We start from the raw sequence: 22,651 nt of genomic DNA, 5'->3' as shown, positions 1-22,651 counted from the left end.
AGCCCTCGGGTGAAGCAAAGGACGAGCCGAGCGTTGAGACACACTTAAAACTGTCTGGAAGGGTGTAAGAGCCGAACTGGCGAGGAGCCTCCTGTCAGCCTGTGGGCTGGGGTCCAGCTAAGCTGTGTTAGGCTGGTGGGTAGCAGGAGCAGACTTAGTTAAACACTTGTGCAAGATGCTTTAGAATGCCAGAAAACAAACAGCTAGCTTTATTGCTAAGCTTTTCACCTGTGTAAGAATATTACTTTGTCAGTGGTAGCAAAAGAGAAATGAGATCCAAGAGATCACAGTATAGTTTTGTGCATCTTTTGAAGCAGCTTGTTCTAGGTACTGTTTGCTGTGGTGTGTTAGGCTGTGTGGAATCCTGGGTGTGCCCGTGCCCATGTTTCATGGCCTTAACTGTCTGAATTAAGAGCTCCCCCCGTACTCACGCAGTTATGTCCAGTCCAACAGCATCGTGGCTTGTATCAGGAGTAGTGTGGCCAGCAGGACTTAGGAAGAAATTGTCCCCCTGTACTCAGCACTAGCGATGCTGCACCTTGAATACTGTGTTCAGTTTTGAGCTCCTCACTACAGTAAGGACGTCGAGGTGCTGGAGCGTGTCCAAAGAAGGGCAACAAAGCTGGGGAAGGGTCTTATGAAGAGAGCTGAGGGAACCTGAGTTGATCAGTCTAGAGAAAAAGAGGCTGAGGAGAGATCTTCTAGCTCTCTACAACTGCCTAAAAGGAGGTTTTAGTGAGATGAGGGTTGGTCTCCTCTTCCAAGTAAAAAGCAATACCACAAGAAGAAAAGGCCTCAAGATGTGTTAAATTTTTCATCATACTGTCATCTTTGAAACACGGCAGAAGTTGCTTGAAACAAAGACCACCTTGCTACCATTTTCAGGGTTTTCCTTGACTTGTTGGGCATGGGAAAACATGACTAACTGTTCGTTCTGATATACTTTATCTAATAACATGCTCCCTGTAATTTTTGCAAAGATATTTAAATTGTGTTTCGTCTTAGTTTCGTACTATGTAATGTTCCTACTGTGCTATTTGGAAGCAGGTCTTGCATATAAGTCAAAGTTCCTGGTTTTGAAGCAGCTGGATTCCTTCAGTACATACTTTCAAGTTCTTTTTAGAAAGTTTTTTCCTTGAAATTTGACAGATTACAATGACTACACCAAATAAAGCACTAGAACTACAGCTGCAAATGAAGCAAAATGCTGAAGAGCTGCAGGATTTTATGAGAGAATTGGAGAGCTGGGAAAAAGATATTAAAGAAGTGGATTCTGAACTAAGGAAACAGAGTGGTGTCCCAGAAGAGGTAAAATCACAAGTCCAGTGTCTGTTTTAACTCAGCTGTTCGCAATGTGATAGCGTTTATAATAATTACTTTTTTGCTTCAGTAAAATTACATATGTTGACCTAAAATATCTGAATAGAAGGTAGGAGCTGACCCAGATGATTTGTTCCTTGTCTGAAGCAGCCCAAAGATTCCTGCGTAAATTGATCCACCAGCAGAGCTGTGGGGCAGTAGCTTCTGGAGGTGTTGGGGCCAATACATTTTTAATCAATTCTGGGTAGAGCCGGGAGAATATTTCTGTTTGCAGCACTGGTATTACTTATTGCTCACTTTGAAGTGTCACATCAATACATTAAGTGATACTCTGCAGAGAGTTGTCTTCTAAAACTTAACTTTACTATATATTGAAAGATTGGTACTTGCTGTCCTTAATGGGTTTGTAGAATTTCTGAGCAGAGCTTGCTGGATGGATTTCTAAAATAAAACTAGCCAATAGGTACAGATACTATATCTGGATCTAGGTAATATAGATTCTTCAATACAAGGGACTTTCACACATCTTCTTTTATAACAAATTACTTATTTCAATTTAGAATTTGCCACCAATTCGAAACAAGGCTTTCAAGAAAAAGAAGAAAAGCAAAAGTAAAGTCCCTTCAAAGATAACCACAGAGGAAAACAAGAAAAACAAGATCAAGTCTTATGATTATGAAGCATGGGGAAAACTTGATGTGGTGAGATATTTGCTTGGTAACTTGACCTTGTTCCCAGATTGATTGTCTTCTATCAGATTTTCTTACAGTGCTGAGAGTTCAGTCCACAAGGCAGTATCTTACTGTGCTGGGTACTGTATGAACGTAGAAAGTAGCTTTCTTCCAAAAGGTTTATGTGCTCAAAATTTGGAGTGTTGAGAAATACTAGTTTTCTATTGACTGTGCTCTCATCCTGCTGATTGATTTTGACTTTAAAGAAAAAAAAACGGTTTAATGATAGATCTATTAAAAGGTTCTAATATAAGCACAGCTGGCAGTATTAGAGGATAGGTTGCTTATTTTTGGAGTGTGGAATACTCTTTGGTAAAGAGGACTTAGGCAACAGAGGTTTTTAAATCCCACTACTAATTATACTAAAGTCTTGCTTGATTTATTTTGTATTGTTAAATTATAATGAAGATAATTTATTTTTGTCTGATTCTAGGATAAAATACTTGAAGAACTTGATAAAGAAGATAGTACCCATGATTCCGTATCTCCAGAATCAGACTCTGAGGAAGATGGAATCCGTATAGATGCAGAAAAAGCTCTTGCAGAGAAGGAAAAGGTTGTAGTGTTATAACTGTTTGTTATACTCAGTATTGGGGCCACTTTTGTTCAATATTTTTATCAGCAATCTGGACAAGGCTAAGTTAGTTGTATGGCAACTTTGGTAGTTCTGAGAAACTTCTTCATTTGCAAACAATCTAAACCATCTGTCATCATCTAAAACCATCTGTCAGTCCATACTTTTCTTCAGTACAGTTCATTAGGATTTTTTTGTTGGCTGCACAGGTAAGATCTGACTTTCCCTGCTGCTGTAGAAATTTCCTGATGTTTGTTAGTCTACACTGAGTAACTGAGATGTTTTTGATCATAATCTTGGTTGCAGTGAAGTAGGTGAAGGCAAAAATTGTGTCCCAAATGAGGCAGAAATGAGAATACTTACTTACCTTTGAAAGCCAAGGTACCCAATCTAGTTACTAAAAACGGGAAAAAAAACCAAAACAAAACCAAAAAAACCCCAACAAAACAAACTTCAATAATTCTTTATGGCAACTTAAGCAGCTGTGTATGTGCTTGTTACAGGTTTTTGGAAATGACCTGCAGATACTGAAAACCAATATATAATTAAACTCTCTTATTGCATAAATCATTAGAAATACTTAATATTGGATATTTAGAATATTTTAGTTAAATGTTTTACAGTAAAGCAATACTTTGTGAGAGATATTAAACAAAAATCTTTGAGCATTCTAAACTACGAGCTTTGAATTTTTTCATCAAAATTAGTAATATGCCTGTGAATGTACAGTAATTTGCTAATATGACTTTCTTCTAATCACAGGGTAATAAGTTCTTTAAACAAGGGAACTTTGATGAAGCTATAAAATGTTATACCAGAGGGATGCATTCTGATCCATACAATCCAGTATTACCCACAAACAGAGCATCGGCTTTTTATAGAATGAAAAAGTAAGACTTGTGTTGTTAAATCTTTTCTTTTGAATGCTGCCTTCAGATTTTTTTGTCTGATTTTAACTCTTGATTGTACTAGAGCATGATGAATAATACAGTCTGTGTTAAGATTGTTGTTGCAACCTTCTTTATGGTTTCAAAGTAAAAGAGGAGTTGCCAGGATAAGGAATCTGGTAGTCTCTCTCATCTTTTTTTCCTCTGCTTTCATACTGGGAATTCACTGTCTTCTGTGTTACAGTATGAGACTTAAAAAAAAATTGCCTTTCAGATTCAGCAAATTCTGTTTCTAGGGCTTTAATTTATTTCAGGGGAAGAAAAGATATAGGAGAGTTCCTAATTCTTTCTGTTGGAGTAGACATTGTTGTCCTCTGTTTTCTTTTCCTGTTTTAATGTGTTCTGAATTGAGAGATGGTTAAATACTTGTTCTGTGCCCCTTCTGGAGCGTGTAAAATTTCCACTCCAGAGAGAAACCATAAATCTTCAGAGTAAGCTAACTTGCTGAAGTTTTGGCTTTGTTACCTAGATATGTTCAAACTAATTAATTTGTATTTTTGACAGGTTTTCAGTTGCAGAATCTGACTGCAATTTAGCTCTTGCTTTAGATAAAAATTACACAAAGGCTTATGCCAGAAGAGGAGCTGCTCGTTTTGCTTTGAAAAATCTTCAAGGTGCTAAAGAAGGTGAGTCTTCTTAAAAATCATTCCTTAAAAGACATATAACCTGTTCTGCTTGGTTAAAGCTTGTGTGATTTGCTTATTTAATGTAGGAATTTTTTCATTGCCTGTAAACAAAGAAATTATATGCCACATCATATGTTCTTCTGGCAAGGTGAAATTCAAGCAGCAAGTCCAAGTGATTGTTACACGTATTAGAAGTTGTAGAATAATGTAGCTTTTAGCATCTCAAACCAGGACACTCAGAATAATGTGGTTTTGGTGTAATATCTTGGACTTTTTAGGTAACTATATAAAGGGTTGTCTCGAAAGAATGCTCTTATTTTATACTGTGTTTACTAGTCTATAGAGTTCCTACCTGAAATGTTGTTTTCTGGTCTTCTAATAGATTATGAAAAAGTTTTAGAGCTGGATGCAAACAACTTTGAAGCAAAAACTGAACTGAAGAAAATTGATCAGGTAATAAGATTAATAGGCCCTAACATAAATTAATACACCCCATTCAACTTATATGTGTATGAAGTTACATTTATAACGAACAAAACTCAACAAAATCTCATGCTTTTTGTGGCATTGGAGGTTCACTGAAGTCAATGTCTGTAATTGAGTTTCTCCTGGGTAACTGGCATGTGTGCAAACATCAGTGTAATGCTGGATTAGCAAACTAAGACTGGATGTGCACCAATCTCTGTGTGTTTTTTTAAAAGTGTTTTCTCTGATGTTTTTTCTACCTGCTGTATTAATGTTTTTTTCAGTCATTTGTAGTATTTTGGTACAAGGAAGCAGTACATATGATAAAAGCCTGCTTGTAATCCCACTGATTGCTGTGGTCTGCCACACCAGAAAGTGAGTTTAAGCCTAGGAAAATGTAATACTCTACTGCAAGTCTGATCCATTTCATGACAAGGAGAGAATATTAAATAAAATTACTTCAGTAAATATAAGCTAATCTGTAATTACTGTGTGAATATGCTTATACCTCTTCAACTATGGTCTTGAAAGTCCTTGAAAATTTTGAGTGAAGACCTAAAGTCTCCAGTAACTGAAGAAATAAACAAGTTGTGAATTGGAGTATGTTTAGACAGGTTCTATGGATCATTTTATGTTGTGTTTCAGAAATTACATACTTCTTATTTACCAAGTAATGTTATGACTTGTAGTCCCTCAGAAATACATTTTCAGGAACAGTTTAGATTAATCTCTTCAGTTTGCATTCAACGTACAACACAGGCACTTCTGTTTAAATGCTTAGCAGATTTTTGTGCTTTAAAAGTTTGTGTTTTATCCTGATTTATGTTCTGAAAATGTGTAAGTGGGGAAGATACGCAGGAAAAATCCCTACATCTCTGCAGGCTCTGTCATCAAAAGAAAGTTCAGAACACAGAGGGTCTGAAGGTGCAGTCAGACCAGAATTAACAGACGAAGAGAAGCGTATTGAAGACCAGCAGCTCAAGCAGAAGGCTATTACAGAAAAAGATCTGGTAAGTTACAGCTTCTGGTGGAGCAGGAGAGACCTAGAAAAGAAAAGTGTGCTATTAGCTATCCAGATGTGTACATTAAACATAATAGTGTCTTGAACTTCATAAAGACAGTGTCCACGATGCAACCTTAATTATTCCCCATTTTGGTCTCTAGGGGGGCGAACAGTGAGTTCTGTTTGGACTCTCTGGACGAATAATTATCCAAGGTAGCTTTTATAGCACAGATTATAGGTGATAAATTTCAAATATGTAGTAAATTAAGTAGAACTTTAGCTGTATTTAACAAAGATATAATTTGTCCAGTATTATATGCATTTTGACCCCTTCTTGTCCAAGTAGTGTTGTGGACTATTTCTTATGTTTTCAAACCTCTGATTACATGGTGAAAAGTAGCTATTCAGGGAGAATAAAAAGAAAAAGAAAAGAAAAGTAGACTTCAGGGAGTGCAGGCAGCAATGACAATAAAAATGTATTTCTGGATATACTGTCATGACTCAACCGTTGGCTTATTGATTACTCCCTCTCGCCACTGTTACGATTAAGAAATACCATCATCAACTAAAACATCTGTCTTGACAAACATTTGTCACCATTGTCTCAGGGAAACAGTTCTATAGATGTAGCAGGATAAAGACAGGTCTGTGCAGCACAGGAAACAGCCTTGAGCAGGGAATTGCAAAGGTTCAGTTTTCTTCAGCTTGTGTTTAAATTCAGGAGATACAAGGTTGCTTTTCCTGCATATCAAGCATTAAGAAAAATCACAAGTTTAAGACTACAAGTCTGAACTTAAATTATGCATTTAGCAGTTGTTTTGGGTTGTTTTTTTTTTATCCCTGATATAGAAAAAGTTAAGGTATGTTTTGTGGTCTGTCTCCAAGCTTTGATATGGAGAAATATGCCATAAATATCTGCCTTGATGTGGGTGTTTTTTTGCGATCCCACTTCTCGATATTGTGACCCTGCCTACTAAAAACTATAAGAAAAAATCATTACACTAGATCTTTCTCAACACTATTTTTTTCTAACCTGATTATTACAGGGTAATGGTTATTTTAAAGAAGGAAAGTATGATATTGCAATTGAATGTTACACCCGTGGTATAGCAGCAGATGGCACCAATGCGCTTCTTCCAGCGAACAGAGCCATGGCCTATCTGAAGCTTGAAAAGTAAGTAGGATTACATGTGCTCTGCCGGTTTTACTTTGTTGTTAATGAGACAGAAGAATGATCAAGTCGATTTTCACTCAAGTTACTGTCACACCTTCTAATTCTTTTTAGAATTCCTTATACAATAAATCGTATTGAAAACAGAACAGGGAGAGAGAACAGTTTGATATGTGTGATTTTACAAGGCATTTTGTAGGAAAGACGTTCTGAAAGAATAAAATAACACCAGTATGGAACTGTAGTTTCTAAAGTTTGATTTTAATTCTTTTATGTGTGTAAAATGCTAGATATTCACCTTTCTAGAACTGACCTGCTGGAAGCTTTGTCTTTTTTGACTATGAAACTTAGTCAGTTACTAAATACTGCATTGTAGAAAGAAGTGGACTATAATTTCTGACTTGAGAGTGAATGGAGTGGAGCTTTTTCTGGAAGCTGACATATTTAAAAATATTTTTCTTTAATTCTGCTAATGGATGTGTGTATGTGGAATTAGTTTATTACTAATTAAGCTTTATTCAAATTATTCAGTAGTGGATCCAGAAATACATGCTTTCTAGCAAATGAGAGAAATTCCGTATGAGAAAATGAGAAATTCCGTTTTTGAAGTTGTTTGGTTTTTTTTTTTACTCCCCCATGGTGTGGTAGTGTAAACCTTTTAAACTGGTAGCATGAAAAGTGCAAAGCTGAGCATTATGTTGGTCATCTGTTCTAACATGACTTGTCTGGGTATCTTAGAGACAATACACTGATCGCAAATTAGGAGATTTTTAAACAGGTTGCACAGGAAATGTTTCTGATGCAACATTTGTAGGTTAATACTGAAGCCATAGAGAATATGGTTATGTAAATCATGTACTCAGAGAATCAGAGGAAGTGAAAGTTCAATTGAAGGATCAAGCAAGAAAATCAATTCTGTGTGATAAATCAGTGTATCTTGAGTTTTATATTTCAAAGAAGTTCCAAACATAAAATGGAACAGAGGCTCATTGGTATTCTTACAAACCTCTAGAACAGATAAGAACTGCAAAGAAACCCAGTTCTGTTTCCATAAATTTAATGATAGATTGAAGGAGGAGAAGAAAGATTGCAAATATGTTAATATGCACACACTGGAATAATGATCTAATGTAACTAAATATAACTGGGATCATTTGATCTTAAAGTGAAGTGAATTACTGACTTTTCATTCTGAAATAGTTCAGGACAAGTCACAGAAATTCAGATGTGGAGAAATTTGATCTCATGTTTTGTTTCGTTTTTGTTCTCCCTTATTTTGTTTTTTTAGTTTGTTTGTAATAGTGTTTTTAGGCTTTGGAAGTACAAAACTATGATGCTGACTTTCATTTTAAGGTTATTTAATGTTTAAGGTGGAGTTTGCTCTGACATGCTTCAAGTGTTTATTTTCATGGAGGAAGTGAATTTCTCTGTTATGATAAAAAGAGTCAGCAGTGTGACATGAGATATCAAAAGATGTGACTGAGATTTCAAGGTGCTGAGAAGTCATATAAAATATGTTTACTTTTATTTTACATTTTAGCTCTGTGGTGTGTATTTGTATGTATGTAGGCAATTAAGATCTGTCTTCATGTTTTGTTTTGGGTAGCTCTGTCTTTTCATTTGAAACTGCCACTTGAAACTGATTATTAATTTTATACTACTCTTTTGCTGAGATATGAAGAGGCAGAAAATGACTGTACACAAGCTCTGCTCTTAGATGCCTCCTATTCTAAAGCCTTTGCCAGAAGAGGAGCTGCCAGAGTTGCTCTTGGAAAGGTGAAAGAAGCTATACAAGGTATGACCTTGAATTAGCCTAATTGTGATATATAAGTGAAGAGTAAAAGGACATCCTGATTTTTTTAGTATTCTAATAGCAATTAAATTGTTGAGTAACTGAGATTATCAGTGCAAAAGTTAAGAGCGGTGGGGCTTGGTTGTGTTTGATTGAATGCATAGAAAATCTTTTGTCATGGTATCCACATGATCAGAAGACAGTTTTGTGTGAAATGACAACTGTTGTTGCTTATGATGAGTAGCAAGGAATAAATTGAAAAATGTGTTTAAAAGCTAGGTCATGGTGTAAGCCATTAGGATTACTCACCTGCTTTTAATTATTTTAAAGCTGTGAAAGGAAAATAGAAGGTTTAAAGATTTGCCAGAAGTACTTTGTAATTTGAAATGTCAACAATTTTTCTATGTTGTTTTTTCACTCAGATTTTGAAGCTGTTCTGAAGCTGGAACCTGGAAATAAACAAGCGATAAATGAACTCACTAAAATAAGGAATGTATGTCTACTTGTGCTTTTTTTGTTGTTCCCTAATATCATAGTAACATAATATTTTCATTCTTTTTTTTTTTAACATACCTTATTATTGCTCAAACTTCTGATCTTTTGGACAACTTTACCATTTTTTCAGGATTTAGCTGAGAAAGAAGAGCAAACCCATCAAAAATATCCTGCAGTGTTGATTAAAGAAACGGAAATAAAAGATATAGTGAAAGTGATTGATAATCCATTACAGCTGAAATCAACAGTAAGTTGTTTTATTTTGTGAGTTGCTTTCTATAATGATGGTAAAAGTAGAGCTTAAAATTCGCTTCCTGCAATTTAGGTAGGCTAAGTCCTGATAGACACATCTTTCTTGCCTGTGGAAAGCCAGAAATGTACAGATTTACTCTTTCAATGTTTTTCAAGAACATAACTTCAGCATTTCCGTATGTGTGTAACAGTAGCAGTGGTGTAAGCATTCAGCCTACAGTACCACACTCAAGAAATTAATACAAAATGGGGAGGCAACCCCACGACGCTCTCCTGGTCCTTAGCTGTGTAACGTTACAGTTGAGAGTTAAGGAGAGGCAGCTGAGTCTCCATGATTGATTGCAGACTTGAGAAAGCTCTGGGTAAACAGCCCTTCTTTTCTCCTACTGTTTACAGTTTCTGTAGCAGCCAAAGTGCAATCAAGACGTTGTCTACCCATGTTAGATGCTACTGCAAGAGCCCTGAGCCTGCATTTTCATCCACATAAACTGTAGAATAGCTGGGTATTGGTTTCCAAGAAGCAGTATTTTTGGACTATGAATTATCACTGGTTATGATGGCATTAATGAGTTAAATATGACAAAATTAATGTCATACAGACAATAATGTCAGCTTTCTTTATGTATTAGGCTTCCACTTTTAGTACATGTAATCTTTATACATTCAGCAGTGAATTTTGTAAGTACATAGCGTGCTTACGCTTTGTGTAGAGTGCTGTAGTGTTCTGCTATTCCTGATTTCAAAATGTTTGTTTACTTCTATTAAATATATAATTCAGATGGATAGTTTTAGTAGAAAATGTGTGATTATTTTGAGCCATTTTAGAGGCAGGAGGGAAATATTATGCAGTCTTCATAACAAGGTATGGTATTTGTAGAAACCTAAGTGAATTTGTTTTGAAGTACCTGAAATACTATGGGCAAGTATAATAAGTTTTCGGTTTCAGTTCTGAATTAGGTGGAGACACTAGGTTGATTGTTTTTTCCTTGTTATCTGCTAAAGTACAAGATTAGATGAATCATCTGTGCTTTTAGTATTGCCCAAGGATTTCAGAGAACTGTAATTTTGTTTCACATCTACTGGGCCGCCTCCCAGTCTTAGCGCAGTGATGAGATTGTGTATTGTCAAAGCAAAGGGTGTATTGTCTGTCAATACACAAACAAGATGGGGTTTCTGGCATGATTTAAAGCAGTCTTCAAACTCCTGTGAAAACTTCTGTTAGGATTGTGTTAAGAGTTAGACAGATGTCTGCCATTTCTGGAAGTCTGCATTGTTGAGTATGTTTAATCGTGTATTTGCATCTGTATTTCTGGAGCAAGATAGACTAAGTTCATGTTTAGGAGATGAAGTTCCAAAGTAAAAAGTGATGATGGTTTGTTTTTTTTCGTCCCCTGACTAATTGGTGCTTTCTTGTAAGACCTGTGAAGCTGGTGCTAAATCGTGATCAAAAACAATGGTGACCATGCAGAGATTAAACAAGCTGAAGCATTTTAGGTAACACATCCTCTAGTGGTAGAGTTAATTGCCTTAAGATCTATGTAACTGGATCAACCAGCAGGGATGAATTACAGATACTTGTCATCTCTGTCCTGGTTTGAGCCAGGATGAAGCCAATTTTCCTTTTTTACTGATTTTTTTTTTTCCTTCAGTAAGCTTTCTTGTAACTAGCAACAGTGTGTTCTGCTAGGCTGATAAGACAGTGGAATGTTTTTCTAACTACTGAGGCTTCAAGGCCGCACCTGCACTCTGCCGGCTCAGACGCTATGGGGAGATCTGTGACCCCCCCGTAGGAGGCTGAGTTAGACAGACAGCAAAATTGGCCAAAGATATTCCATTCCATATATCTACGTAAGCTCAAAGGAAGGTCAGAGAACACAGAAGACAATATCGCACCAACAGAATCTCAAAATTTTAAGTTGAGGGGCAAGGCATATATTGATGGATGCTTACTTGTTTAGTTAAATTACAAAGCTTTACCAGGTCGTTGGTCAAAATATATAGTATTAATTGCCCATTTAACCTTAGTAGGGGAAAAAAACAACCTACTTTCTAAAATTATTATTACTGGGGAAAAAAGAATGCAGATTCTGGAATCCTCTAGAATAAGGATACTAAGGTTTATGAACAGAAAGCAGTAAAATGATCATGTATTCCTCTTGTACAAACTCACAAAGTTTCCTTTTTTGCCATTTACCTTCATTGAAACTCTTTCATGTGTACCACTACAGATGAAACTAGTTATCATGAGATTATTTAAAGTTAAACACAGCTGTTTATCTGGGGTCTGCACATACACTGATGTTGAGGCGACACACATGACATTGAGGTGTGTATTCTGTTTAGAAACCTTTGCAAAGAATACCCATTGAAGAAATTGATGATGAGACACCAGATAGTGATTTGCCCATCACTACTTCTTCAGCCAGTAGCTGGAGGAATTCAATGAGTGTTGAAACAACAGAGAATCTAGATCAGGATGATCAGTTGACTACAATGGACATTCCTAAAGCAAAGCACTTGAAAATAGAAGAAGTCAGTGATACGACACCATTACAGTAAGTATAAAAACTCTGATCTCCTTTTTAAAAGGTAAATGTAGTTGAAATCTTCATTCTCAGATTCCTGCATGTGATGAGGTAGCGAACATATTGTGGAGAATTTGAATTAAAGGAGTGTTGAAATAAACTGTGTTTTTTTTGCACGTCTGCCTCTTTGATCATGTAGTGGTTGAGATTAATATGATTACATATTTACCGTCAGTTGGAAAACTAGTCATGTTCTTACATTTAAAATATAAAGAAATTCATAATCATTTCCTGTATGCCATAGTCTGTTCTTTGTGCACTTCATCTTCCCATGCTGCAATTTTTATTTGTAATGTTCTAGAGTAAATTCTGATCAGGGTTCAAATGTTTTTGCACACCAGTTGTGTGGGAGAAAAGGCACGGGTGATAGCGTCAGCACTCTAGAGTTCCTTTGCTGATCAGGCAGCCAGTAACTTCTGTTAGAAGTTCCCAAGTTCCACCATGTTTGCTAGGCAAACTCAAGTCTGGCTGGCTGAAAGAAGGCAGAAATATAGAAGCCACTATCCCAACTGCATCACTCCTAGATATTGGAAATCTACTTGTTTGCTCAGAAGAGCTCTGTATGTATCAACATAATCTCACTCTGTTAACAGTAAATACTTCTAAGGGAACTCTGATTGAAGAATTTCCAATACCCTTTCACAGCCATATTTTCCAGCTTGGTCAGATGATTTACTGTGAAGTGTTGAAGAAAAAAGTATATTTCTTAGCCATTTTATAACTTTTGAAAAATAAATGGACTTCACTGACAAATTGCAGGATAAAAAATAGCTCCACTGTAATCAATGTTAAAAATGGTTTGTTCATTTGATATGGTTATTATTTTGCAGCATGAAATTGCAGAAAATGTAGTAATTTTTTTTGCAGCTGTGTATGGTAGTAGCCTGTGGATCTTAAAATACAGTAATTTCCTGAAACTTAACTAGAAAAAGCCCCAGTATAATCGTAATTCTTTGCAGGTGTCTTTTTATAAAGGATGAATCAGATATAAAGCTTCCATAATTTGAGAGGGTTTTTTTAGCTACCTAAGATACCTTATTTAAAAACATGTTGATAACGTTGTAGCTTTTTTGTGAATCAAAAGATTGAAGGGATTTCTTTAAACATTTTCTTAAATATGCGTTTCAAAAATCTCTCTGCAGGCTTCCTGCTATTGTAAAAGGAATTTCATCAATGTCACATCCAACTTTTCCTGTCAACAAACAAAGAGAAGAAGTCACAAATTCATCTAGTTTTTCAGTCCCTGCCATTCCTGCAAATTCTTTCCAACTTGAGGCTGACTTCAGGAAGTTGAAAGACTGCCCGGAAAATATGTACTTGTACCTGAAGGTATGAAACGTAGTATTGTTCAGCTGACATTGAAGAAACAGCACAAACTTAGTTAGAAAATATAGCTCTGTTTAGAGCATCTTAACAGTGTACAACAGTCCCTTTAATTGCCTTCTCATAATACCAAGTAGTTTAATTCACGTTGGAGTGTTTCTCCTCATGTGCCTGACTTTTCACTTACCTCAGTCTGAGTCTTCTCTCAAACATGGGCCCTGTAGTGGAAGGTCTTCCATACCATGCAGAGGGCTTGAACTGAGTGATCTTCAAGGTCCCCTTCCAACCCAAACCATTCTATGATTCCATAAAGAATTAAGTACATTGGTAACCATGTTAAATTCTGATTTTTCAAATTAATGTTTCCAGGGTTCTCAGACATAGGAACATTCTTACCGTTTTTAAGCTGAATAAATGCTTGAAACACATCAATCTATTTAATGCCTACTTCTGCATATATGCAAAAAAAAATTGCTTAATTCTTTTTTAAAATAAGTTAGTACCCATCATCACAAAAAACACACTAAATTCATGTTCAGCATAAAATAGTGCAAGTATTTTGGGTTTTTCTTGTTTGCTTTCATGCACTTCAACTGTTCCGGACATCCTAAAAACTAATTTCTAATTTTCATGATTCAACTGTATTTTTTTTGCCTAAAAACACTTCTTTAACTTCTCCAAAGCAAATAGAGCCTTCGCTTTATCCAAAACTGTTCCAGAAATCCTTGGATCCAGACTTGTTTAACCAGATACTGAAAATTCTACATGATTTCTACATTGAGTAAGTTTAACTCCTTTTTTGTTAAATATTGCTTATTGCTATTCTGGTTAATTGCCTTTTTTTCTTTCCTCCCCAAGAAATTAAGCATATCTTGAAGAAACAGATAGAAAAGAGGTAAAGAAATAGCCTTTACTGTATTTTTTTAAATTCAGTTCTGCACTGGAAACTGAACAGACTATATGAAATATTTTTTCATATTACTATATATGTTTTTATGACATATAATTGCACAATATTACTTTTCTATATTAACTTTCCAAAGCTGAGAAACACAGAGTGTTTTATCTTGTGCAATGTTTATTGTGATGTAGTCCAACTTTTGTTTTCCAGCTAGCACTGAGATGAGACAGAGCAAGGAATTCCATTGGTCTTTTTTATTTCTTGTTCCTCAAGTCTTCAATATTGGTTGCAGCTCGTGAATCTTTCTAATCAAGAGTAGTTATTTTTATATTTCTAATAATCTTCCTCAGGAAAGAAGAGCCATCACTCATCCTGGAAATCCTCCAGAGGCTGTCTGAATTACAAAGATTTGATATGGCAGTAATGTTTATGTCAGGCTCAGAGAAAAAAAGTAAGTAATTCAGTAGTGTCTTTTTAAAACTATCTGTGGTAGTGTAGAATCTAGGAAGAAATATTTCAAATTTAGTTATCTTTCTGTTTATTCCATGTAAAAATCAAGTAAGATTAGTTAATTGTCTAGCTTTTTGATTGGTTCAGAAGTTAATATGAATGTCATGTGATTTTTCATAATCTTTTGATTCCTTGTTCTTAAGACTTGAAAAATACAGTTAAATCCCCTTATTTTTTATCAGTACTACCACTGCATGTTAGGCTGATAAAGTAAGCTTCTCTGGCATTTCAGTTTGTAGCTGGCAGTGTTACAGATTTATGAATTTGTACAAAAGCTTATATCTGAGATGCAATGTATCCAAATTACAGTTTCCACAATTTACAACTGTTTATTGTCAATCCTGACTTTATTGTCAGCAGAAAGAATGCTAATGTCTAAGCCATTTAGCTCAATTGTCTGTCCTGTTCCTGAAGCATCATTTAAATTAGTTTGCAATTCAGGTTGACATTGGCTTGAATTCATGGTTTACAAAATTGGTTTTCATCTCCAACATTTTCTTTATTTAGCACACCAGAAAGAATATGTGAGACACCTAAAAGCAAAGCATTTCTCTGGAACCAAATAATGTCACATTTACTGTTTACAGCTGAGTTTCAGTAATAACCGTTGTACTTTCAGATTTTTCATATGTGAATCTCCTCAAAATAAAACTACTTGTTTGACTTACTGAAGTGCAAGTAAATTCCTCTTAGGAATTGCATTCATGCCTTCAACCTGTTGTAAGCTTTATCTGGCATTATCTTCTACGTGTAATGCCATAATGCCAAGAGAGTAAACAAAAGCTGTCTGTTGTAGGGATTAAACAGCTGTGTAAGGAAATGTTTGTTAGGCAGCTCATGGGCATCAAAACAAAGTGAGAGCTTCCCTTTGCTACTTTTTTCATCCTTTCAGTAGTTCCAAAAATTTACTCGTATTTCTGCTATATAATCCAGTCCTTGTTTTCACTGAGGGAGGAAATGGACTGATTTACCTTAAGAGTTTGAATAACAAAAATAACAGTTTATGTTATAACTTTCTTCTACAGTTGCACAGGTACTGTTCAATCATGTGAACCACATGGGATTGAAAGATAATTCTGTTGAAGAATTGAAGAAGAAATACGGCATTTTCTGTTAATGAGATGACTGATGTGTAAATTTTTTTCCTCACTTCCTTCATGTGGAAATCAGCTGAAGAAGCCTATGAAGACTGGAATTTTCTTGCTTTTGTATAAGTAATGAAACTCTTAAACTTGGTCTAGCCAAATGGGAAGTGCCTGAAGAAGTAATTACCTAGTTCTGCAGGTACATTAGTTTTCCAGCACCTGAAACAATACAGATCTACATTAACTTCAGTGGAATCTGTTTGCCTAAAATCCAATTGGGCAGGCTGGCATTCAGGATTGGGACTGTAGATAGAGATCTTTATTAAAAGGAAAAAAAAATGTTTATACATGTATTTGGTAAGAATCAGATGGTGTATATTACAAATGTGCATGTTTTTTATTTTAGAAAATAAACTTAATTTTGAGTTGAACATACTAACTGTTAAGGAGTTCTTTTTTATTTTTATTAATGTGTCTAAATTGTTCTTTTCTAAGGACACAGCACATAAGAACATGTAGTGTTGAAAGCTGGCCTGAGGTAGGATGGCCAAAGAATTCCAGAGTTCTTTCTTTTACTGGTGTTTACCCAAAACCAAATGAATTTTAGCATTTACAGCTGTGAACTTCAACTGCAATTGCAGAATAGAAGGAAGCCAAATAATGTGGAATTAAGCTAGAAGTACAGGGAAGAAAACTTTGTGTTCTTCACAGAGTACTTTTAAAATATTCTGATGGAACTTATCTCCTAGGTTAGTTGTTTCTAACCAGGTAAAGCCCTTAAGAAGCCTCAGGAAGCTAAGCAGAATGCATTTCCATGATGAAGAAAATAAAGGCATGAAATTACCTGAAATTCTTAGAGGAAATAAGAAATAGTGTTAGGCCTAATAAGTTATTCATACTGTTCACATGACCAAAAAAAGGAAATAATGGCAGTTGTCAAGTGTGCTGTAAGATTGAACTGTAGGATCCAAGTAGTGGTGTCTAAAAATCTGTCTGTCTCTAGGCTTGACCACTATTTCTTTCCTCCAGCTGATACTCTGTCAGATGTGCTTTCATCTTGATTCACCCTTTGGGTTTTACTGGTGCTTCTCTGACTATGGAAGCCTTCTGACATTAATGCTTTTGTTTTGGTAGTTACGCTCTTTTTTGGAGGAATGATTAACAGCTGTATTCAGTAATCTATAATCAATAATCCATTCCAAAAGACTAGAAACTTCCAAGATGGATTAATAGGAAAAGGTAAGAATATTATAACCTATGTAATCAGAAGATTAATTTTAAAACATCTGCAGCTCTGATTATCCTAGTTCAGATATAATCCAGTGAAGAAACGAATGTAACTGAGTTCCCTCTTTGGGCAGGGTAGCAACTGACGTGAATGGAGCACTAGATCCATAAGGTAGCTTCCAATTAGCCCTGGAACTAAGCACTAGGAGAACAGCCAGGGTCAGTGGGGAAGTGGAAGAGCTTTCATATAACACTGCTTGCAGCTTCCCTACAGTATGAACTCCTTTTAATAGCTGTGTCTCAAGTTACTTGAAGTAACCCAAGTAATTGTATATATCTTTTAAATGGAGTGTATCTTCTGGACTGTTATGAGTTGTTCAGTGTGAAGCAGGGCTGTAAGCCTGATCAGGTTATGCTAACAGCATTGGGTATGTTGTCAGAAGATGCTTCTTGAAGGCTGCTAGATGAAAACAGGTGATTGTAATATGGATTCTTGACACCAAAAAATGATAGCAGAAAGCTTTGAAAACTGTAGGCCTGGAGTCACCTACAACTCCATCCAGTCTGCTGTGCTTTTAATAAGAATATGCTGCTATATTTCGTTTCTAGCCCCACTCCTACTTTTACAGAGATTTTAATTCAGGATCATGGGGTGTGGAAGGCTGATTAAAAGGAAGCTGCTCAGGCATGTAGAATTTGGTGGGGAAGGTGAGTGGACATGATTCATGTTACTACAGAACTTAGAACACCAGGACTTGCCTTGCAAGTGGTACTGTACTGTAGCCTTTTGCTTGTCCTTCTCAATGCAGCATCTGGTGACTTGCTCAGTCCTTGAGGTTACTTTTCAGTGCATAGCAAACAATGCAAGATGGAGACGAGAATGCGGACAGAGAACTGCTGCAGGCTTCCCTTGCTCCAGGAGATGGCAGTGTTTTCCTCTTCAAAATTGTTAAAAGATTGCCAAATCTCTGAATTGAAGAGTTTAATGAAATATGGAGAAGGTTCATAGATCTGAAGTAAGTCAGGAATTATTTTTAGAGGGAGAAGGAGGAGGGTTTTTTTTTTATTTTTTAAATTCGGCACCTGCTCATTGGTTATATCCCTGTTGGGTCAGGGGAAAAAAGTCTGATACAAATAGCACAAGGCAATTAAACTGGAATACTTTATAGCCCTTTGCTATTTTATGGCATTGAAGGTGTCAGAAATCTGAGGTCATGTTTGCTGCAGTGACTGATTCTGACTTTAGTTTTGAATGATTCCTATAGTTACCAGTATTAAATGTGATTTTTCTAAACAGCTTTTTAACTTGTCAAGGTTATTTTTTAATTTGAATACTGCCCTCCAGTAGATCTGGGAGACACAACTCAATGCAATATTGTCTATTGATTTAATCATCTTGATTGTTAGAATATTGATGGAATTGGTCCTAGGACATACTTCTGCAGAACATCCTTGCAGCTTTCTGTTTTGACTGTAGACTCTAATGTAATTTTTTTCTTCTTTAATAACTCTAGCTAGCACTGCATTCATACTGTAATAGTTTCATCTGCGCTGTGTTTGTCTTGTTTAAAAAACTGTCCTGTGATAATCAGATGTCAAGATAAAGATATTTCATCTGCTTTTTCATTATGCTAAAGAAAGCATTTTAGAAGAAAGGATTTTAATATAACTTGTTCTTGGCCAAGCTGTGTCAGTTACTGTGGAAAACAGAAATAAGTGTAATTGTAGTACTTGTTCCAAAATATTTTTTAGAATTAAAAATTAATGGCCTTTACACTGGTCAAGAAGTTTTTGTTGCTTTTTTTCTTCCCTGTCTTTCTGTTTAAATTTAAATAGGCATTTCAACTTACCAGTTCTCAAATGTAACTACTACTACTGGTTTTGAGGCTACTTTTTTAACATATTGTATTAATATGAGACTAACATATAAATTTTTAACAATTTACAGAGACGTCTTTTGGGCCCTGAGACCCTGTAAACATTGAACTTCAGGAAATAACATTCCTACCCATTCTCTGCTTTTACTAGGCAGACACCTTTCTTTGTCAATATGCGAACATAGCTGCTTGTAGTTGCCATCACAAGGGAACACCGAAGAGAAAACAGCCATCAGTTTCCTGTACTCTCTTGTTGCTCCTACTTAATAATTATTAAATAATCTGCCATAGTTTCCACTACTGATATGCCTTTTCTTCTGAGATCTGCATTGTACCACTTTTGCCTTTGCATGATGCTTTAGTAACTTAAGGTGTATTTCTAAGGGTTGTGTTATCCAGAGGACAAAATTACCATGCAAAATCCTTTCTTACTGATTATCTTTGGGAGAGCAGGAAATTAGCCTAACCTCTCAGGAACACCATCCTAAGTTTGAATCTAGTCTTTATCTAATATTAGCAGTGCAAGTCTGCCAAAGGACCTGAAATTGCTTTTGTGACTAATCTGACCTTATCTGCTTTGCTAGCTGGGCTTAAGGAAAATACAACTTTTGAAATAAAAGGTGAAATTGTACTTCTCACTGTTGTCACCTCAAGATCTTACGTGTGCAGTTCAGCCTGATGGCAGCAGTGGTGTGGTATTTATGCATCTCTCTTCCTTTTTCTTTGTACTATTTCACTTGAAACATTTGTAACAGATCTTTCTCATTACAGCTGTCACCATGTGCTGATTCCCTCTCTGAATTTCTAGTTTTCTACAATTTCTGGTTAAGGTGCTTAGTTTGTGAAAGCTCTTCCAAGAGCTCTTATTCTTTAGGCTACATTTTGTAGGAATATTCCACTCTAATGTCTGTCCCTTAGAAACCAAGGGAGTTTCCATTAGGAAAAAAATACAGAAAGAGTGGTTAGACACTGGAATAGGCTGCCCAGGGAGGTGGTTGAGTCACCATCCCTGGATGTGTTTAAGGGTCGTTTGGATGTGGTGTTGGTGGATACGATTTAGGGGAGAACTTCGTAGAGTAGGGATGATGGTTGGACCCGGTGATCCCAAGGGTCTTTTCCAACCTGAATAGTTCTGTGATTCCTTTTTACTTCCTTTTCCTTGCTTCCTATTAAAGTGTATGCTGATTTTGGTTGTGGTTGGATACACTGGAATCTTCTGCTTTCTTCATAGTAGCAGAAAGTAATGTTTGCTTTCCAGACTTCACCTTCAAACTTCAGACCTTCCAGTCTCATAAAGTTTAAGACTGCAGGGTAAAATATAAATTTGATTCCTTGTTCCTTCATACCAAGTAAGTCTGCCTGTATTTTAAAGCAAGAAGTGTACCCTTAGGCACAAATCCTGATTAACTTAATCAACAAGTGAGTGTAAAATAGTCTTCCATGTCCTGATGCCTGATCATATAGGACAGATTAATATTCTGTATAAGCTATTAATTTGAAGGCTGCATACTTGGACAGGTCTGTTGTGATGAGCTTGAGCAGCAGATCAGAGTCTAAGTTAGGAAACTCACAAAAAAAACCAAAGAAGCTTAAATAAACAAAAAACCCCAGGCTTTTTGCTTTTATATCTGTTACAGGAGTGACTGCTTGTACTTCAGGTTTCAAGGGCAAGTACTCAGAGGCAGCTTCCTCCCTAAAGAATCAGCAGTCTGTACAAATATCACCAAAAAGAAGAGAAAGATTAAATGGTTGATTTGCCCAGCTGTGATTGTGATGGGAGAATAGTACCTGATGACTTAAGTTGAAATCTGGTGCCTTCCTGGCTACAGTAGACTGCGTGCTCAGTTTTGACAAGTGGTGCTTGAACTTGGTTTATAATGAATTGCTATCACTTCTGGAAGAATCAGGAACACTTTGCTAACTTGGGAAATGTGTACTCCAGAGTCTTCACTGAGAAGTGGAAATGCTTTCATCCTTTTCTAAAGTAGCCTGAGGTTCAGACTGTAGAAATAAGAAGTAATGAGCTACTCCTGTACACCAAAGCCTGTTGAGTAACACCTTGTAGCACATGAGCTTTGAGGACTCCAATGCTGTCCTTGGTGTTAAGACTTCTGTGCATCTTGTGGTTGGATTCTGGTGGCTGTGAAAATTAGCGAGGCTATTACAGGATTACATCTTCTTTTACATCTTATTAAATGCAGTATTTAAGTGAGAATGTGAGTGTACTTTCAACAGATGGTAAAAACATTTTAGGGAATATTTTCCAGACCATCTGTAACAAAAAAAGGACAGGAAATAAATACTGAACAATCTGCCAGGTTTCTTGAGATTTTCTTCTGCTTCATGTTTCATTCTTCTGTGGACAAGCTTGTCTGATTCATTGATAAAGCTGGTGTCTCTCACCCAAAAATCTGCAAGCATTAATGGAGCTGAAGGAGAACATAATCTTCATTTAAATGTTTATAATCCCTGAAATTAATATTAAAGTAAGAGAGAGAAGTAGGTTGCACTGCTTTACAGCTGTCAAGCTTTGGTTTGATCTGACCTTGAGAGAACTCTTGTCCTTCATCTCACTCCCAGTTGCACTTGAAATACTACTCTTGAGTAACTCAGTGCTGCCTGAAATGAAAATGGGTGCAAACCACAGCAGATGGGGCCTTACATGGCTGGAGACTTTTTGAGAAGCTGAGAAGCAACCTCTGCTTCATTTATATCTTAAAATTCAAGGATGGTATCTAGATAAAACAAATGCTTTGCAGCTTTATTAACTGTTTGTCTGCTTTGTTCCAACCATAACTGTAGCACTGTTCCAAATACAGAGTTCTGGTAGTCCCTGGGGCTCAGCTTCCTGGTTGTCTTTCTGGCTTTCACAGAGCCATCAGTGAGGGACTCATACCAGTAGCTTGTGGTCGCTGGCTTGTGATGGCACAGAGCAAGTCCTTCCTCCAGGGGTTTGCAATCTAAACGAAGTGTAGCATAGTCTTCTCATTGTTTGAGATGTGGGACTGAATGCCTGGAGAGGCTCGAGAGAGACCTCCCTTTTTGCAATAAAACCCTTTCTGAGAGTGGTCTGAACTGACTTGATGATTTTCCCTGGAGGGGGAATGACTCAGCTACCCAGCTGAGTGAAATGAGAGGTGGTACATCTCTGTGTGATGGAGGCAGGGCCATCGGCTGACACACTGTGTTATCTGGGATGCAGAAGGGGATGTTTCCTCAGTATCAGTGTGACTTTGTTCCCAGTGTAACTTGAAGAATAGGAGATAGAAATATCTGTTTCACAGGACCCTAAATCAATGTGTTATTAAAGGCTTTCAGTATTTCAATCTCAGTTTCAGTACTGAGTGTTTTTAACATTTCTCTGTACTTCAGTAAAATGCAAACATCAATGAATGTTTTTAATGTGAGATTTTGAAAAGCTAGGAACTGAATAAACCCCACTAGCCCTTTTTGAGCCCCAGGTCTGTTTTAGTAACTTCAGTCAGCTTTCCTCTCAGAATTACTTTTTGTCCTTGTCTTTGTCCTTTCATGCTTCTGCCTGTTACTGGGTTTATGTGAAGCCAGCTGTACTAAGGACAGATTCCTACGGTCAGTGTTCCCATTATCAGATTTTGTCAGAACAGCTCTGCTGGCTTAGAAGCAAAGAAGAAATTTGCCTTGATCAGGATACCCCTGCCCTGCATACAAAATACCCAAAGAGTCTTTGGCTTTATTCCTACCCAGTTTGTGCTGGTAGAAACAGGAAGCCACTGTACCACACGACTAGA

The 22,651-nt window shown here is 36.5% G+C and overlaps 2 protein-coding genes across 2 annotated transcripts in view; one reads left to right on the top strand and one right to left on the bottom strand.

Annotated features, from left to right (window-relative positions):
* The window catches only part of XRCC6BP1 (XRCC6 binding protein 1), a 6,235-nt gene extending 5,277 nt beyond the window's left edge, over nucleotides 1–958 (bottom strand). The window contains exon 1 of the mRNA XM_010006308.1: nucleotides 927–958. Within this exon, the coding sequence (XP_010004610.1) occupies nucleotides 927–958 (32 nt within the window). The remainder of the gene's footprint in view (nucleotides 1–926) is intronic.
* A 191-nt stretch (nucleotides 959–1,149) lies between these two features.
* RPAP3 (RNA polymerase II associated protein 3) lies at nucleotides 1,150–15,812 on the top strand. The gene is made up of 16 exons (XM_010006307.1): nucleotides 1,150–1,308; nucleotides 1,881–2,021; nucleotides 2,485–2,607; nucleotides 3,388–3,515; nucleotides 4,077–4,198; nucleotides 4,581–4,651; nucleotides 5,545–5,673; nucleotides 6,713–6,840; nucleotides 8,511–8,632; nucleotides 9,052–9,122; nucleotides 9,255–9,371; nucleotides 11,720–11,931; nucleotides 13,104–13,290; nucleotides 13,968–14,065; nucleotides 14,536–14,636; nucleotides 15,721–15,812. Exons 1-16 carry the CDS (start codon nucleotides 1,156–1,158, stop codon nucleotides 15,810–15,812), a joined length of 1,995 nt encoding a protein of 664 aa, XP_010004609.1. The 5' UTR covers nucleotides 1,150–1,155.
* The last annotated feature ends 6,839 nt before the right edge of the window (nucleotides 15,813–22,651 follow it).

The sequence above is a fragment of the Chaetura pelagica genome, unplaced genomic scaffold (assembly GCF_000747805.2).
Source record: "Chaetura pelagica isolate M959 unplaced genomic scaffold, ChaPel_1.0 scaffold108, whole genome shotgun sequence".
NCBI classification, from domain to species: Eukaryota; Metazoa; Chordata; class Aves; order Apodiformes; family Apodidae; genus Chaetura; species Chaetura pelagica.
The sequence above is the reverse complement of the archived record's forward strand: the minus strand, read 5'-3'. Positions and strand labels throughout refer to the sequence as shown.